The sequence below is a fragment of the Hyla sarda genome, chromosome 6 (genome assembly GCF_029499605.1).
Source record: "Hyla sarda isolate aHylSar1 chromosome 6, aHylSar1.hap1, whole genome shotgun sequence".
Classification (NCBI taxonomy): domain Eukaryota; kingdom Metazoa; phylum Chordata; class Amphibia; order Anura; family Hylidae; genus Hyla; species Hyla sarda.
Window position 1 is genome coordinate 255396919 of NC_079194.1, and position 20264 is coordinate 255417182.

Here is a 20264-nt window from a genome sequence, read left to right on the forward strand (position 1 = left end):
GTATCGCCGCAGATCGCAGGGGCGACTTCCCCCGTGATTTGCGATGATCGCCGACATGGGGGGCCTACATGGCCCCCCTCAGCGTTTGCCCTGGATGCCTGCTGAAGGATTTCAGCAGGCATCCGGTTCTGATCTCTGCCCGGCGCACGGCAGGGACCAGAATACACCAGGACATCACGGGAGATCCTGTGTCCTTAAGGCCCAGGGTGCCAGGACGTCCCCTGACGTCCTGGGTCCTTAAGGGGTTAAAGTATAATCCCAAAACTGTATATCAACCCAGGAATTGAACCCACACCAGTGTCCACCATCCACATTACTACCAGGACCCTGCTGTTTACCTTTCTACCCCATTTGTCGCAAGATCTCCATAGACCACAATGGGCCAAAAGATTTCAATGGGCAAAAAATCACAATGTTATAGATCTATCCCATTCATTCCTATACACCACCAATAGACCCTGGAGGCTAATGTCATACTCAGCCTCCAATGGCATTCAGACCCGGCAAACTTCAAATGTTTAATGGGTTAATATATTAATGGAAATATGGATATATAAAGTACTGTATCTACACACTGTACTGTATCTCGGACCTGAGGAAGGAGAGAGACACATATAGATAGATGTATTAAATGAGTATATATATATATATATATATATATATGTATATATATATTTTTTTTATCCCCATCATTACTGAAACAATAGGAAAATACAAATGTTGAAAAGACTCATAAAAATTTGTTAAAGCTAAAACCTTACTTAAAAATGTAATTGTGTAAAAAAAAATTTAAATGACAAGTAAGAATTGCTAGAAAAAGACGAGGCAGACAAAGGAGCAAACAGCCAGAGAATTTACTCCGCTTTCTGAGACTTTATACATGCTTTAATGTGTCGGGTTTTCTTCCCAGATAATTCACATGAATTTCAGAGTGGTTTTAGGAAAAGACGAATGATTTTGGCTGAAATGTAGGAAACACGCCCCTCTTCCCGAAAACAATTTTGTAGTTTTTTTTTTCCAGATTCTGTCGGGTTTTTCTGTCGCACATTCCGTGTGACAGAATTCAAGAGCAAATCCTGACAAAAAGAGTGGGAATCATGTTAGTAAATGAGGGCCATTGTGTGTAAACATAGCCTGGCAGTATTTATAAAGCTTTTTATATAAAAATACTGATTTAAATAATAGAAATCAATACATCCATGCACTGTCCCAAGTTTAAATGCTATGGCAAGTATTTACTCTAGTGGAAATTATTTTTTTAAATCAACTGGTGCCAGAAAGTTAGGCTGGGTTCACACCACGTTTTGTTAAATACGGTTCCCGTATACGGCTGGGAGGAGGGGGCGGGGCTTAATCGCGGCGCCCGCACTCAGCCGTATTCGGGAACTGTATTTAATATATGTCTATGAGCCGACCGGAGTGAACCGCAGCCTCCGGTCGGCTTCGTTTTCGGCCGTATGCGGTTTCCCGACCGTAGGCAAAAACGTGGTCGACCGCGTTTTTGCCTACGGTCGGGAAACCGCATACGGCCGAAAACGAAGCCAACTGGAGGCTGCGGTTCACTCCGGTCGGCTCATAGACATGCATTAAATACGGTTGCCGAATACGACTGAGTGCGGGCGCCGCGATTAAGTCCCAGCCGTATATGGCAACCGTATTTAACAAAACGTGGTGTGAACCCAGCCTTAAACAGATTTGTTTATAAATGTCTAGAACTCGCTCTCTTTATACTTATTTTTGGAGAAGTATGTTGGCTTGCTTATATGTGCCCTTCCTTCCCCCTTTTTCCCTATCCCCTCCCCTTTCTCTACCCTTTCCAGGGTTGTATTTTTGAATGTTGTTGCCTACTGAGGTATGGTGTGGATATGACATGTAACGTATTGATGCCTCTTACTGTACTATGGCTTTGTTGTGAGCGCTTGTTTGTCCGCCTACTGTTGTTTGTGTTATGAAAACCCAATAAAAATACATTTGAAAAAAAAAAAAGTTAAACAGATTTGTAAATATGACTATTAAAAAATCTTAATCCTTCCAGATTTATCAGCTGCTGTATGCTCCACAGGAAGTTCTTTTCTTTTTGAATTTCTTTTCTGTCTGACCACAGTGCTCTCCGCTGACACCTCTGTCCATTTCAGGAACTGTCCAGAGCAGGAGAAAATCCCAATAGCAAACCTCTCCTGCTCTGGACAGTTTCTGACATGGACAGAGGTGTCAGCAGTTCAGACTGAAAAGAAATTCAAAAAGAACTTCCTGTGGAGCATACAGCAGCTGATAAGTACTGGAAGGGTTAAGATTTTTAAATAGAAGTAATTTACAAATCTTTTTAACTTTCTGGCACCAGTTGATTTAATAAAAAAAATTTCCACCAGAGTAACCTTTTAAGCCATGTTCATATATTCATTATATGTCATAAGGGATGTTTTTTCTTGAACCTTTTTTTTCTCTACATTTTAAAACAGATCACAAAAACTAACAGGTATTCTTTTCTGGGACCCATTTCTGCAAGGGAAATGACACATTGGTCTCATCATCTGAACTACGTGCTATCATTTGTATTTAAGTCTTCCTGCTGTACTTTAAGCTTACTGGCCCTTTAAATGTTGCTACAAATAAAAATCCTTTTATTAAGTCCATAATGAGCTAATCTGGAGATAGCCGACAGTGTGAAAGCAGAACAGAGCATTAGCTCATTGTGGAAGGAGCCGGGCTGGTAGGACTGCAGCAGCGGAGGCCTCCTTTGCCTTCTGCTGATGATTATCCAGAGCTACTGACATCATTCAGCCTCTAAATCGTCGCAGAGCGTCATTCAATCCAAGGATGGCGGTTTAGTTAAGCCTATTTTATAAATAGATAATGGTCACATAGGTTGCCTGCAACATGGCGGCACAGAAAATCCGGACAGCCGACTGCACAATGTAAAAGTTTATTGTAACCGTCCTTCATTTCCCATCAGATATGGCTTCCTTCTGTATTACATTATGTAACATTTTGATAAAATCTTTATCCTTTGACTATTCCCCATATATAATGCAGGAAGTGCGAATCATTGCAAGCAAATGCTGATAAACTACGTTATCGATATGAGACATGCAGACCCCATTAGTGGTGTACTGTGGTAAGAAGATGTTAATCCCTGTAGCGCCATGCCGCCGGAAGATGATGCTGCACCATTGTGGTGTTTTATAATAATACAACTGGAAGTTAATAAATATGGGATTGTACAATTCTGTTTGGCTGTTGAGTAATGCCTCATAGACCTAAAAGACTCCATAATCTTGGAAGTTGCAGAGTCGATTCACAATGCAGATATATTCCAAGACATAGCTTGAAATTCTTAAGTCCCAGTGCAAATTGTGTAACAAGGCTTTCTAATACTTGTGTCTTCTTATGTGACTCTTCGGGTCCCCTCAAGTGACTATTCCTCTAACCTCCCTATAGTTACAACTCTGCACATATTGTACAGTTTGACTGTCCAGGTAAAGTATTAAAGGGGTTCTCTGCCTCTAGACATCTTATCCCCTATCTAAAGGATAGGGGATAGGATGTCTGATCGCAGGGGACCCGCCGCTGTGGACCCGCGCAATCCCCCTGCTGCACCCGGCATTTGTTTAGAGCGTTGGGTACAGCGCCGGAGTCTTGTGACATCACGGCCATGCCCCCTCAATGTAAGTCAATGGACTCCGCCCTCCGCCCCGCATCGCCAGTCATTCGGCACGGAGCAAAGTTCGCTCTGTGCACTAAATGTCTGGGGTGCCGCAGCAGAGATCGCAGGGGTCTCAAGCAGCGGGGCCCCCATGATCAGACATAAGATGTCTAGGGGTGGAATACCCCTTTAAAACGTCACTGGCAGCTTAGGTGGATCAGGAAAAAGAGGGAGCACCCCATAGCGAAGTAGGAGATCAGTACAAGGAGGAAAGGCAATTCAGGTGAGGGATACACTTACCCCAGATAGTTGTGCACCCCATACACAACAAAAGAAATACGTGTGTCAATGTGAGTGGTCATCCTGCAGCCCATGTGAGCGGTCATCCTGCAGCCCATGTGAGCGGTCATCCTGCAGCCCATGTGAGCGGTCATCCTGCAGCCCATGTGAGCGGTCATCCTGCAGCCCATGTGAGCGGTCATCCTGCAGCCCATGTGAGCGGTCATCCTGCAGGCCCATGTGAGCGGTCATCCTGCAGCCCATGTGAGCGGTCATCCTGCAGCCCATGTGAGCGGTCATCCTGCAGCCCATGTGAGCGGTCATCCTGCAGCCCATGTGAGCGGTCATCCTGCAGCCCATGTGAGCGGTCATCCTGCAGCCCATGTGAGCGGTCATCCTGCAGCCCATGTGAGCGGTCATCCTGCAGCCCATGTGAGCGGTCATCCTGCAGCCCATGTGAGCGGTCATCCTGCAGCCCATGTGAGCGGTCATCCTGCAGCCCATGTGAGCGGTCATCCTGCAGCCCATGTGAGCGGTCATCCTGCAGCCCATGTGAGCGGTCATCCTGCAGCCCTTCTACCCAATGACAATGGAACCATAGGCAAATTCTCCCGGAGCTGAGCAGCCCAGCAGAGAGGTAAAAGCCAACATAAGTTTATTTTTCCCTAGATGCAACTTATTTTACGGCATGGCAGGCCACTTTATTAGGCATCTGATGCCTGATGAAGCAGCCTGCCGTCCCTTGAAATGCGTTACATCTTGGGAAAAATAAACTTGTGTTGGCTTTTACCTCTCTGCTGGGCTGTTCAGCTCCGGGAGACTCTACTGTCCACTTGTATAAAGTTTGCCTATAGGTGGATCAGGGTCATACTGGGTCTAGACCAGGGGTGTAACTAGAACCCTGTGGGCCGCAAGGCATAATTTTTTGCGGGGTGAGCTCTAGTTTTATATTTATATTTGTGGAGTACATGGATTTTTTAAAAATTTGTGTTAAATGAGGTGAACAAAACAGAGCAATTTTGGCAAATAGCTATTTAACCTAATTCTGCAATATACATGCATTATAAATGCCACAGAACACATACTCCATGCATGTATAATCCATATGATTAGATATATAGTTAGACTTAAGTTAAAGATAGATAAGTTACATTTAATAATGTGAAATGACACAGAAACCAAATATTGAGCACGCTTGCTGATATTTCTTGAAATTAGCCCTGGTTTTCTTGGATAACCCTTTTAATACTTTGTGCAAAAGCCTTTGTTGGTGATGACAGCTTCAAGCCGCCCCTTGTATGGAGAAACTAGTCACATGCATTGCTCTGATGTGATTTTGGCCCATTCTTTTACACAAACAATCTTTAAATCTTAAAGGTTCCATAGGCCTCTTCTATGAATCAGCATCTTCAGTTATTTCCATAGATTATTAATAGGATCGATGTCAGGTGATTGTCTGGGCCATTCTAGCAGCTTTATTTTCTTGCTTTAAAACCATTTAAGCTTCCTTGGCTGTGTTGTTTGGAATGATTGTCTTGCTGAAATGTCCGCCCTCACTTCATCTTCATCATCCTGGTAGATGGCAGCAGATTTTTTTTATTTTTTTTAACGTGCCTTTTTTCATGTGTTCAGTACTTTTCCCCTGTGTCATTTCACCTTATTACACATAAATTATTTCTGGGCTTATTTGTTTTGCTTTCTTTGTATGTATGAATTACTTGGGTTGTTACAAACACCCAGGGAAAATTTTATGTCAAAAGAGAGTGCCAATGCACCTTATCACTTCCAGCACTGTGAGGACTTAAAGGAGTAGTCCGGCGCGCACTTTTCTTATTTTACCCGGTCCGGGCTGCAAAAAAAAAAAGAAAACAAACTTTCTCTTGCCTGCCTACGCGCTCCCGGAGCTCCGGTACAGGTGTTTGGTCGCCGGGCTGTTTGCTTCTTACTTCCTGTTAGCCCGGCACATCACACGGAGCTTCAGCCTATCACCGGCCGAAGCGGGACATCGCTGCGGCCGGTGATAGGCTGAAGCTCCGTGTGACGTGCCGGGCTAACAGGAAGTAAGAAGCAAACAGCCCGGCGACCGAACACCTGTACCGCAGCTCTGGGGGCGCGTAGGCAGGTAAGAGAAAGTTTGTATACTTTTTTTTTTTGCAGCCCGGACCAGATAAAATAAGAAAATTAGCTCCGGACTACTCCTTTAAGTCACAGGTGTATGGGCTCCTCCAGTCTACTCTGTGGAGCTCCCTTCTGTTATCAGCACTTGTGTGTGAATAAAGTGAAGACATACTCATAGGGGGATATTTATCAAAACCTGTCCAGAGGAAACGTTGCTGAGTTACCCATAGCAACCAATCAGATCGCGTCTTTCATTTTGCAGAGGCCTTCTTAAAAGTGAAAGAAGGAAGCTGATTGGTTGCTATGGGCAACTGGGCAACATTTCCTCTGGGCAGGTTTTGATGAATCTCCCCCATAGTGAGCAGGCAGGAGGAGGCAGCTGTTGTCTCAGCTTTTATGTGCAGGTTTGAATGCTGTCCTGCTCCTATCCTGTTCTAAAAACAGGAGAGAAGGCGCTCCATAGGGTAATACCACCGGAGATGGGGGGAGGGGAGAGTAAAAGCTAATTTTAAACTGCTCACCCTGGGTGGTTGTGTAGCCTCATACACAACAATGGAAATCGCTTGGATACAACGGTCCGTCTGCGGCCCTCCTGGTGTGGATTCCACAACGTATAGGTACAAGACAAGGCTTCAGTATAGGATGCAGGAGTACATCGGCGCTGAACGGACCCAGGACACCGCAGGTAAGAAAGTAAAATCCAATTTATTTGATGCAACGCGTTTCCCTGCGCAAGCACACATTCATCAGGCCTGATGAATCTGTGCTTGCGCAGGGAAACGCGTTGCATCAAATAAATTGGATTTTACTTTCTTACCTGATGTGTCCTGGCTCCGTTCAGCGCCGATGTACTCCTGCACCCTATACTGAAGCCTTGTCTTGTACCTGCTCCTATCCTGGGCAGCTCTCCCTGCCCAACTAACTATATGTAGCAGAAAATGAGAAGGGGGCTGCATGGAGTGAAGTGAGGGAGCCCATACACTCCTGATATTCTCACAGGGCTGGAAGTGATAAAGCGTAGTGGTGTTCTCAGCTTATCTATGAAATCTTTATTTATCTATCTAATCCTTTTGGTTATACATGCATGTACATGAAGTATGTATTTTGTGGCATTTATAATGCATGTATATTGTGGAATTTGGTTAAATAGCTATTGGACAAAAAAAGCAGGAATCGCTCTGTTTTGTTCACATTTAACACAAATACACAAATAAAATTAAAATTAAAAATATTATCCCCACAAACAGATATAGAAATTAGAGCTCACCCCAGAAAAAATGAGCCCCCACACAGCTCCATTTATTTTGGACCAGTCCCTGGCGACCACAGGATTGTAGTTGCTCCCCATTCCACCCCATAGAATTGGCAGGGCCTGTCTCTTTGCACGTTATGCCACTGGTCTTGACAAAACTGACGGGAGACGCCCACAGTCCGGAACTATCGCTGATTAAACAAAAAATAATATGGTTCCAATCAGGCCTGGCAAAACAATACATTACAAAATCAATACATTATATGTGCCCTAATGTGACCCCCAAAAAAGCATGCTCTCACACAGCTATATTTAGGGAAGATAAAAAGTTCTTAAAATACAGTGGTGCTAAAACAAAGCAAAATATTTTGGCAAACGTTAATAAACACAATTACGTTGCAAGGCAGGGATTGTTAAAGGGTAGCTCCCACCATCCTATTTTTTATTTTTTTTGCTAGCCTGTCTCCCCCCCCCCCCCCCCCCCGCTACGGCACTAGCCCGTTCTCTCCTCCCCCACCCCACCCCCGCGGCCCCGCCTACCCCGTTCCCTCATTACACTTGCAGTTACTGCAGAGTCCGGCAGCGGGCGTGCAGGGACAGCGGCGGCAACGAGGCGGCGGCGATGTGCGGAAGGAGTGGCCGGGGAGCCAATGCTCTCGCTCCCGCCTGTCTGATTGACAGGCAGGGAGCGAGTGCAGCCTAACTGAAAAAGGACTGATTGCCACTCCAAAATCAGTCCTTTTTCAGTGGCCGGTTTTTAAATGTAAATTAAACCTTTTTAATGAAAAAAAAAATTATAAAAGTATATTAGAGATATGTTGTAGTACATAAGTACTACAACATATCAAAAAATAAAGTTGGTGACAGTCCCCATTTAAGAGTATGTGTGGGAATAGGCCACAAACTTCCTGATGGCAAAATGAGGTTTTGCATTTGGTGTCAAAAATCCTTTTACCAGCCCAGATTCCATTGACCAGTCAATGGTGATCTAGTGGATGATGCCCATACTAGTGGGTTTAGTGTCTGGTATCTTGTACAGTGGTCCCTCGAAATACGATGGTAATCCTTTCCAAATGAACCATCGTTTGTTGAAACCATCGTATGTTGAGGGATCCGTGCAATGTAAAGTATAGGACAGTGATCTACAACCTGCAGACCTCCAGATGTTGCAAAACTACAACACCCAGCATGCCCGGACAGCCAACGGCTGTCCGGGCATGCTGGGAGTTGTAGTTTTGCAACATCTGGAGGTCCCCAGGTTGAAGACCACTGGTATTGGAGTTTATGCTCACCTGTCCCCGCCGCTCCGGACCGTCACCGCTCGTCACCGCTGCCCTGGATGTCGCCTTCCATCGCTGTCACCCTGTCCCCGGGGTGTCCCCGATGCTCCGGCAAGGGCTCTGCTTCCCCGGGATCCTCGCTCTCACGTCGCCGCCATCACGTCATTACGCACGCCGCTCCTATTGGATGACGGGACGGCGTGCGCAGCGACGTGATGACGACGATGGGGAGCGCCGATGATGCAGGGGATCCCGAAGAGGACGCGCCGGAGCCCCGAGGACAGGTAAGTGATCGTCAGCGGACCACACAGGGCACCGTAAACAGCTATCTGGTGGCAGCTGAAGTAGTCTGCGCTGCCGGATAGTCGTTTATGCGATGGCCCTGACATACAAAAGCATCGTATGCTGATGCTGCCTTCAACATGCGATGGCCTCTGATTGAAATGATCGTATGTCGGGGCCATCGTAGGTCGGGGGTCACTGTATAAGACTAGTCGAATAAGGCACATTTCACTGTAATATGAAATATGAGCAAAGTAAAGAACATTGAAGTCAAAGGTTTACTGATATTTATTTCTCTCTCTTTTTCTGGATACTTAGTACAGACAGATACTTTGTACTTGACCAATATCTGGTGTCATGTATAGGAACTCCTATATTGATGACTTTTTTTCTTAATTATCTATAATTTCCTGAGGTCATCTCTATTTGTTAGGAAACTAAATTTACTACAAGTATTAGGCCTCATGCGAAAGAAAATGCGTGTATGGGCAAATACGGTATATGGGAACTGAATAGAGTACCTGCCACTTTACAGCACTACAGTCATTCTAGAGGAGGAAGGATCCATAATATGGTGTCTGATGGCGCCCAAGGGCACTGCCAAGGACAGCTTATACTTCATTAGACCTCGCATGGTAGTAGAGACAAATTACTCTCCCGTCATAGCAAAAGATAAAAACCTTTTGGAAACACAATGAGGAAAGGACGAAAAAAAGGACAAAATAATTGTGATCTATCTAATTAGAGACACAAAGCATCCATTTTACACTACCATAAAAGTCACTGGCTTTCATTTTGCGGGCGGCCATCTTTCATAGCGTGATGTATCTGCGTAAACATGTCAGAGTAGCTGCTACAATTCACACAGTGACTATGCTGGTAAGAGCGCCCCCGGCATGACAGTGTAATGTAAGTACGTAAGTGATCCTTCAACTTACAATGGCCTCAACATACAATAGTTTCAACATACAATGGTCTTTTCTGGACCATCATAAGTTGAAACCAGACTCAACATACAATGCTACAGACAGTCCAGATCTGTGAAACATGTCAATGGCCGGAAGAACCGACCAATCAGAATGGGCATTCACTGGTAAAACACCTGTATTACTGAAGTGTATGCACTGACTGATGTCTGGTAGCGCCCTCTACAGTACAGAGAAGTATTACATGTTCTGTACTACTCTTTACCTGTATTACTGAAGTGTATGCACTGACTGATGTCTGGTAGCGCCCCTTACAGTACAGGGAGACATTACATGTTCTGTACTCTTTACCTGTACCAGGGTTACCTGCTCCTTTGGACACCAGGTGAGGGCAACTCCATGTTACTTTTTTAGGACATTGCCTGTACTGTATAGGACCCTGAAGAAGCTCCTGTCCTCTACATAGACCAGTGTTTCCCAAGCAGGGTGCCCCCAGCTGTTGCAACACTACAACTCCCAGCATGCCCGGACAGCCAAAGGCTGTCCGGGCATGCTGGGAGTTGTAGTGTTGCAACAGCTGGAGGCTCCATGCTTGGGAAACACTGACATAGACAGTGATTTACAGCTCCCAGCAGATCTTTATTACTTTTATATGTAAGGATTTGCTTTATCTATATTAGTTATCTACTTATTTTTTTTTAATCCTCACTTTTTCCTATTTTTGGATGACATTTTGGTGCCTTTAGAACCAATTCCCAGGTTTCCATAGAGTTCTGGTCTCAACATACAATGGTTTCAACATACAATGGTCGTCCCGGAACCAATTAATATTGTAACTTGAGGGACCACTGGAGTCAATCTTAACTAATGCCGCCTGCATGGTCCATGACACCTGTAAAGCGCAGTTACATTACCAGATTCCTTGAGATCATTGATGATATTGTAATGTGTAAGTTTCAGCAAAGCATTATATATACTGTATGGGGGGAATTTATCAGGCATTTTACACGTCTTTCGGCGCAAATTTGGTATTGCAACTTTTTTGTCCTCAAGTGATTTTTGCCCAACTTGCCTACTTGAATGATTTTGTCCATTGACTTTAAAGGGGTTGTGAGACATTTCTCTAAATGTCGTAAATTTTGTCGCAGTGTTCCAAATGCTGCGTTCCGAAACCAGAAGGGAGAGATTTATCATTATTTAGCTACACGTTTTGAAAAGTAACTTATCAAGCTCCGGTTATGTGTATGTGCACCTGATTTATCAAAAGTTGCACAAGGTTTTATAAATTTGGAGCACACGTGGGATTTTTGCTCCTGTGAAGTTGTTTCAAGCACTCCCTATCCTGCCATATTGTGCTCTGTAGAATATAGTATTCCGCAAAGTTCAGCGAAACATGGCAGCATTTCATTTGTATGTCGTATTTATAAGGAATCCAACAGAAGAACATCTCTGTATAACAATGGAGGCGTACACAAGTAGCGGGCACATCTATGGGCACATATAATGGCTCCAGTGTATGAAGATGTATAATTCATGTGTACATAAGGGCTGTGTTCACACTTGTGTCTGTTGCACAATTCAACTTGTCAAATTGGACCAAAACTGTGGCAAAACCAATTATGCTCCATTTAAGGTCTCTGACACTGCATCATAGTTTTTGTTTGTGTCGTAAACTAAGATGTAAATGTGAACAGGACCTAGGGCTGGGCGGTATGACCAAATATGTGTATCACAGTATTTTTTTAACTTACGGCGGTTCCACGGTATATAACGGTATTTTCACCCCCACCCCAATCATGTGACCCGCGCACGGTGTTCGGCTCCCCCCCCCCCCCCCCCAAATTATGTGACCCGCCAGCACTGTTCTGCTCCACCCCAATTAATGATTAGCCTAGCGGGGTACTACAGCCAGTGGCTGTCCGGGCATGCTGGGAGTTGTAGTTTTGCAACAGCTGGAGGTCCGCAGGTTTGAGACCAGTGCTTTACGCTGTATCCCTATGCCCGGGCTGCAAAAGATAAAGAAAATAAACTGTAACTTACCTACATCGGCCACACGCTGGGGACTGGAACGTCGGACAGCCGTCAGCCTATCACCGGCCGAAGCGATGTCCCGCCCTGGTCAGTGATAGGCTGAGCGCACTGTCATGTAAGAAGCCGGCCAGAGCTCCTTACATGACAGTGGGCCCAGCCTATCACTGCCCAGGGCGGGACATCGCTTCGGCCGGTGATAGGCTGACGGCTCTCCGACGTTCCAGTCCCCAGCGTGTGGCCGATGTAGGTAAGTTACAGTTTATTTTCTTTATCTTTGGCAGCCCGGGCATAGGGATACAGCGTAAAGCAGTGGTCTCAAACCTGCGGACCTCCAGCTGTTGCAAAACTACAACTCCCAGCATGTCCGACATGCTGGGAGTTGTAGTTTTGCAACATCTGGAGGTCTACAGGTTGGAGACCACTGGCGTACAGTGAGTTCCAGCGCCCAGCGGCCCCCAACACAGAGGAGGAGGGCAGTGCTTGAAGGTGACATATGTGAGTAGTACCCCGCTGGGCTGATCATTAATTGGGGGGGAGCAGAACAGCGCTGTGGGTAACATATGATTAGTTCCCTGATTTGGGAACAGCGCTGCGCTGGGCTGATAATACATTCCCGAGGGGGAGGGGCCAAACCGGTATTGCGGTATGGGGGAAAATTCATATCGTGCAGCCAAAAAAATTTGGTATGAACCGGTATACCGCACAGCCCTAACAGGACCTTAGTAACCCATATGAATATCCTTTATGACAGGGTATTTTTCGAGCAGTGTGCCTCTTGCATGCTATTTTTAGTCCTGCACATTCTGCAATATCAGTCTAGTTGGATCCTAATGCACTATGGCTAGATACCTTTCCGGGGGGGGACTTACTTTCTGTGTACTTTCCACAATTCCACACAAATTCCGTTCAGCAGAGCTTGCTAAACGGAACTGCGGAGTTCCATCAGAATAGTGGCGGAATTTCTGTGTTCCTGAAATCCAAGCCCCATTGACCTCAATAAGCTTTTGCCACAGAATCTCCTAATATATCAGACCGGTCTTATATTTTTGCGGAAAGCGAAATTCACGTTTCTGAATGGGACTGAAATCAATGGGCGGCAAATTTTGGCAGAACTCTTCTGTGGAATTCCACATGGAAATTTAAGATAAAGTAGTATCACCTAATATAGTCATTAAAAATGTTCTTATGTCATCATTTCTAATTGATCTATTTTATTTCCTCTTTTCTAGGTGTGTTTCTCTTCTGCTGGACACCATTCTTTGTGGTGCACATCACCCGAGCTCTTTGCGAGTCTTGCTATATGCCTGCACCTCTCTTTAGCACCGTAACATGGTTGGGATATGTCAACAGTGCCCTAAACCCGGTCATCTACACCATATTCAACACCGAGTTTAGGAACTATTTTCGCAAAGTGCTTCGAATGTGCTGCTGATCCTCGGAGACATGGGACAGCCCATAGCGCAAGAGGTTGCTGTGAACTTTACTGTGCGGACTACACAATGTGGTTCTTTCTCCTCAACCATTTTGGGTTGAGGCAGTGGACAGGGCAAATTATAGGAGGCCTACAGCAGGAAACGGGGATGAGTAAATGTCAACTCGTCACTTTAGCGATTCCCGATCTGGAAATGTTCCTGGTTTATTTCAAAATTCATAATGGTATTCAGTAGAGCTTTTGAAGAAGCCGCAGATTAACAATAGAAAGGGGTAGTCATGTGATGTGGCTCAATTCTCTCAAAGAGTTAACCATGATTTCATCCGAATGGGTTAAAAAAAAAAAGTATTAAAAATAGCTTTCCATAAGTGGAAGTAAGTTGCTTTCTCTACAGATGGAACCCCTTTCTGCTGTGCAGAACCAAGGAGAAGACCTTATTTGTCCACAACTGCAATAGTCACTTGAAAGGAGTCCAGAAAAACTTCAACCAGCTTTGTTTTGTGATGGAGCACACCAGTACTTGGGAAATGGAGAAGAAAGCTTTTATATAGAGAAATAAACAGATTGTTTGATATAAACACGTCGTGTTCCTTTCTGTGAGTGCAGATTAAACGTGTAACATGGTTCTACAGTCTATAGCACACGTGATCACTGGCCGGGATTCCTGCCATTATTCAGAGAACGTTCTAATGCCCTACTAATGCTCTACTAATACCCTACATAGACAAAAAATGTATATAGTTCAAATTAGGGATCGACCGATTATCGCCGATAATCACGATTTTGGGCATTATCGGTATCGGCAATTACCACCGCCCCCACCGCACCGCGACCGCCCCCCCGACCCGCCGCACTGCGACCGCCCCCCCCCCCCCCCCGACCCACCGCACCACGTCGCACCCCCCACCGTAGTGCTGGGCGGTATACCGGTATGAACCGGATACCGTTTTTTTTTCTCCCACGGTATGGATATTTGCCCATACCGCTATACCGGTCGGGCCCCTCCCCCACCCTCCGAGTCAATAAAAAAAATTAAACTTACCCGTAATGGGGGTGGTCCGGGCCATCCATCCTTCCTGTAGTGCCCGGCGGCATTCCGGGTGAAGGGTGAACCGGTCCGGGCTGTCCTTCTCCGGGGGTCCTCTTCTCCACTCCGGGCAGGCTCCGGCCTAGTACGCTGCATAGATGCCGCTACGCCGTGACGTCAGGTGCGGCGCTGCGCAGCGGTGTCTATGTAGCGTTACTAGGCCGGAGCCTGCCCGGGGTGGAGAAGAGGACCCCCAGAGAAGAAGGACAGTCCGGACCGGTTCACCCTCCACCCGGAATGCCGCCGGACACTACAGGAAGGATGGATGGCCCGGACCACCCTCCCCGGACGGTCCCTGCAGCAGCTGGGAAGGTGAGTCAGGGTTCTGCGATGGACAGGGGTCTGTATAATATACTATACCTACAGTAGGCCCTCCAGCTGTTGCAAAACTACAACTCCCAGCATGCCCAGACAGCCAACGGCTGTCCGGGCATGCTGGGAGTAGTAGTTTTGCAACAGCTGTAGGCACCCCTAGGTGCGGTGCGGCGGGGGAGCGGTGGCGGTGATAGGTCTCAGGACCCCCGGACAGGCAGGGGGAGAGAAGCGGGTGGCGGCGGCGGCCTATGGCACCGCAGAAGCCATTGCAGTGCATTGATTTAAAGCGCCCGCTTTAAATCAATGATCTGCAGCGGTGTCGATCCCTAGTTCAAATCAAAAAGGGGCTAAAGTGGTATTCCCATTTCCCAATCGGCTGCAGAATATGCATGTGTAAACATACCCTCAGGGTGAAATCACACTTACTGGTTATGTTGCAGATTGGTGTTTAATAAAATTAAGCTGCTAAAAATTTATAGATGCAAAACATTTGCAAAACTCTTAATTCACAAATGGCACCATATAATAAAATCGTGTGTTAAAAAAGACAGAACAGACATAAAAAGGTATTAAAGGGGTACTCCACCGTCCCAGCGTTCAGAACATTTTGTTCCGAACGCTGGGTGCGGGCTGCGGAGGTTGTGATGTCACACCACGCCCCCCTCAATGCAAGTCTATGGAAGGGGATGTGTCGGCTGCCACACCCCTCCCATGAACTTGCATTGAGGGGGTGTGGCTTGACATCACAAGGGGCATGGTAGTGGCTCCACGACCCCCGCAGCCAGCGTTCGGAACAAAATGTTCTGAACGCTGGGACAGTGGAGTACCCCTTTATGGCTGTGATGCCCATACTGCTACTGTATTGATATTTCTAGTTCTCCCCCAACATCCCTATGTCCGCCCTACGTGGTGTTTATTTATGTGCTGCTCTATTCACTCTAGGGACAAGTGACCTCCATTGACCTGATCGGTGGGTATCCCAGAGGTTGGTTCCCCACCAATCAGCTAGTTATTCACTATTCTGTGGATAGGAAAGAACTTTTTATATTGGAATGACTCCTTTGATGGCCACCAGAGCAGAAAACCGAGGAGTAGAACTTCTGCCAACTTCTTGTGTAATTTATAGGAAATCCGCTAGGCTGTGGTGCGTCATGTTCTCTTATGCTCAGCCCCATGTATTTTTATTCATTTTTTCTCAAAAGTAGATGGGGCTTTTCCAAAATTAGCAAAAAGCTGAAAATTCTTGTGCAAAGTAGGCTCGCACAAAATATGCAACTTCTGTATTCCGGCAAATGGGCATTAATACAAGCATTAATAAATTCCCTTGTGTGTAATGTAAAAACTATTTTACTTGGTATTGCAGTACGCCCTCTTATGAGGCCGGACTAGAGATGAGCGAACTTACAGTAAATTCGATTCGTCACAAACTTCACGGCTCGGCAGTTGATGACTTATCCTGCATAAATTAGTTCAGCCTTCAGGTGCTACGGTGGGCTGGAAAAGGTGGATACAGTCCTAGGAAAGAGTCTAGATCACTAACGAGCATGTAAACATACCTTAAGAAAGGTTTATTAACCGGACAGCCAGAATATGGATTAAAGGGGTACTCTGGTGAAAAACAATAATTATTTATTTTAAATCAACTGGTGCCAGAAAGTTAAATGTAACAGATTGTCAGCTCACCCGGTCACCGCACGGCAGAATAATCCTCCAAGATTAGAAGAAAACAGGTAGATGCCAGCGGATAAGAAACTTCACCTTTATTTTCATCGCCTTAAAAGCATGGACATGGAGAGACTTCAATAAGACAAACGAGTAAAAACCTTGGAATAAGCGCCAGGCATGACGTGTTTCAGGTCATGTGACCTTTCATCAGATGCATGATCCGCTGGCATCTACCTGTTTTCTTCTAGATTTGTAAATGACTTCTATTTAAAAATCTTAACCCTTCCAGTACTTACCAGCTGCTGTATACTGCAGAGGAAGTTCTTTTCTTTTTTAATTTCTTTTCTGTCTGACCGCAGTGCTTTCTGCTGACACCTCTGTTCATGCCAGGAACTGTCCAGAGCAGGAGAGGTTTGCTCTGGACAGTTCTTGACATGTACAGAGGTGTCAGCAGAGAGCACTGTGGTCCTACTGGAAAGAACTACACAATGTTCACTCCCGCACTAACCACAGGTACTGACAGACAGTGCGGGGATCCTGATTCATATGATCCCTACCTTGCCTGGATCTGTCCGGCCATTCGCCCGCAATCTTAGTTTTTCTATATATGCAAATGTGGCCGTAACTGGCACGGGTGGGGTTTTCAGGAGAATAATGGCCGCTTATGAATATTCATCCCCCCTCCCTCCGGCTCTCCCTCCTAACTGGTCTTCACTGCGCATGTCAGGAAGCAGAACATGCGCAGTGAAGACCAGTTAGGAATGGCAGGGAGAGCCGGAGGGAGGGGGTGAATATTCATAAGCGGGCGGTGCTGACGTCACAGTGCCACTAGGCTCCTGAAAACCCCACCCGTGCCAGTAACATTTGCATATATAGAAAAACTAAGATTGCGGACGAACGGCTGGACGGATCCGAGCAAGGTAGGGATCATATGAATCAGCGTCCCCCGCACTGTCTGCCAGTACCTGTGGTTAGTGCGGAAGTTAACAGTTTTCCTTTAAGATTATTAAATAAAAGTAATTTTGTTTAACTTTCTGGCACCAGTTGATTTAAGAAAAAAAAATTTCCCCGGAGTACCCCTTTAAATTGTGGTGTGAATCCATGACTGGTCATAACAAGCATAGATTTATTTTCTGAATGCCAAAATATATTGAATGGTTTGCTTTAAAAGAAATGTAGATTAAAACTACAACAGCCACTGATATCACTGCTTTACTAAGTAAACTGGCTACTATAAATGAACAACATCCAAGCACAAAATACAAAAACCAGAATGCACATATGGTGCAGTAGGACAGTTTATTGAATTTCTATATAAAATAACTGTTCTCTGCAAATTCAATGTAATACTTTAGGAAATGTAATAATTCTCAATACTCTCATAAAACATCTATACAACCTGAATGACCCCCTCAATGTAAACAAGGTATCAAAGCAGTTTGGCTATTGAAAGATGACTGGGGCCATATACAGTGGATATTAAGTCTACACACCCTTTAAAAAGTCCATGTTCTTGTGATGTTAAAGACTATGACAAAGATATGAATCATAGCAAAACGTTTTCCACCTTTTAACCCCTTAAAGGGGTACTCCGGTGCTTACACATCTTATCCCCTATCCAAAGGATAGGGGATAAGATGTCTGATCGTGGGAGTCCCGCCACTGGGGACCCCCGTGATCTTGCATACGGCACCCCGTTTATAATCAGTCCCCGGAGCGCGATTACTGGCGACCACAGGGCCGACGGCGTGTGACGTCACGCTTCGCCACTCAATGCAAGTCTATGGGCATGACAGCAATCACGCCCCCTCCTATAGGCTTGCATTCAGGGGCGGATCGTGACATCACACGGGGGCGGAGTGTGACGTCACACGCCGTCGGCCCTGTGGTCGCCGGTAATCAGACCCGGAGAGAACACGCTCCGGGGACTGATTATAAACGGGGTGCCGCGTGCAAGATCACGGGGGTCCCCAGCGGCGGGACTCCCGCGATCAGGCATCTTAGATAAAATGTCTAAGCACCGGAGTACCCCTTTAAGGACCAAGCCCATTTTAACCTTAAGGACCAGGCCAATTTAATTTTTGCGTTTTCGTTTTTTCCTCCTCGCCTTCTAAAATCCATAACTCTTTTATATTTCCATCTACAGACCCATATGAGGGCTTGTTTTTTGCGTGACCAATTGTACTTTGTAATGAAATCTCTCATTCTACCATAAAATGTACGGCGAACCCGACATTTTTAAAAAAAATTTAGGGAGGAAATTTAAATGAAAACCACAATTTTGCACATTTTGGAGGGTTTTGTTTTCACGCTGTACACTTTACGGTAAAAATGACATGTTCTTTATTCTGTGGGTTAATACGATTAAAATGATACCCATGGCTAGATACTTTTATATTTTTGTACCGCTTCAAAAAAATCGAAAACTTTTTGTACAAAATCAGTAATCTAAAATCGCCCTATTCTGACCACCGATAACTTTTTCATTTTTCCGTATATAGGGCGGTATGAGGGCTAATTTTTTGCGCCGTCATCTGTACTTTTTATCGATACCACATTTGCATGTATAAAACTTTTAGATAATTTTTTATAATTATTATTTTTTTAATAAAATGTGACAAAAAAGCAGCATTTTGGGCTTTTAAAAAAAAAAAAATTACGTTTACGCCATTCACCGTAGAGGATCATTAACATTATATTTTGATAGTTCGGACATTTACGCACGTGGCGATACCAAATATGTTTATAAAAATCAAACTTTTTACGCCTTTTGAGGGTAAAATGGGAAAAACTGATAATTAAAATTTTTATTGGGGGAGGGGATTTATTTATTTTTACACTTTTTATGTCCCCATAGGGGACTATTCATTGCAATCATTTGATTGCTAATACTGTTCAGTGCTATGCATAGGACTATGCACAGCACCGATCAGTATTATCGATGATCTTCTGCTCGATCTCAGACCAGAGCAGAAGACCCTGGGAGACGGCTGGAGCCAGGTGAGGGGACCTCCGGCCGCCATGCTGGATGATCGGATGGCCGTGGTAGCACTGTGGGCGACACGATCATCCATTTAAAGTACTGCACTGCCGTAGATGCCGTGATTTGTATTGATCACTGCATCTGAGGGGTTAATGGCGGACATCCGCGTGATCGCGGATGTCGGCCATCACTGGCGGGAACCTGCCATGTATGGCACAAGCACCGTTCCGATGTTCGCGGTCATACACAGGTAAATGTACATCCTGGTGCGCGAAGTACCGCCAAACCAGGACATACACTTACGTCTGTGGTCGTTAAGGGGTTAATGTGACCTATAATGTAAACAATTCAATTGCAAAACAAACTAAAATTTTTGAGGGGGGAAAGAAAAAAATTTAAATGACACACTATAAACTGGTTGCATAAGTGTTCACACCCTCTAATACCTGGGGATGTGGCTGTGTTCAGAATGAACCAATCACAAATAAAGTTCAGCTGTTCTAGTAGGATTTTCTTCCAAAGCATCAGAGGGATCTTAGTCCGGATATCAGTCAGGAGAAGGGTCCAAAAGAATTTCCAAAGCAACAGATATACCATGGAACACAGTGAAGACAGTCATCTTCAAGTGGAGAAAATATGGTACAGACAAGAAGTGGAAGTTCCTTCAACATTAATGAAAAGACAAGAAAGAAACGGGTCAGGGAGGCTTCCAAGAAACCTACTGCGACATTAAAGGAACTGCAGGGATTTTGGCAAGTACTGGCAGTGTTCTACATGTGACAATAATCTCCTGCACTCTTTATATGGCATTTGGGGTAGTGTGGCAAGATGGAGGCATTTTCTTACAAAGAAAAACAGCCAAGCATGGCTGAAGTTTGCAAAAAGAAGTAGTAAGTCCCCCAAAAGCACTTGAAAAATGTGTTATGGCCTGTTAAAAGTTTTTGACCATAATTCCAAAATGTATGTTTGGT

At 45.2% G+C, this 20264-nt stretch overlaps 1 protein-coding gene across 2 annotated transcripts in view; it reads left to right on the top strand.

Moving 5' to 3' along the window:
* Positions 1-13801, top strand: part of DRD4 (dopamine receptor D4) — an 86826-nt gene extending 73025 nt beyond the window's left edge. For both annotated transcript variants that reach the window (XM_056527005.1, XM_056527003.1), the window contains exon 4: positions 13041-13801. In XM_056527005.1, coding sequence (XP_056382980.1) covers positions 13041-13243 — 203 coding nt within the window. In that variant the 3' untranslated portion in view covers positions 13244-13801. The remainder of the gene's footprint in view (positions 1-13040) is intronic.
* The last annotated feature ends 6463 nt before the right edge of the window (positions 13802-20264 follow it).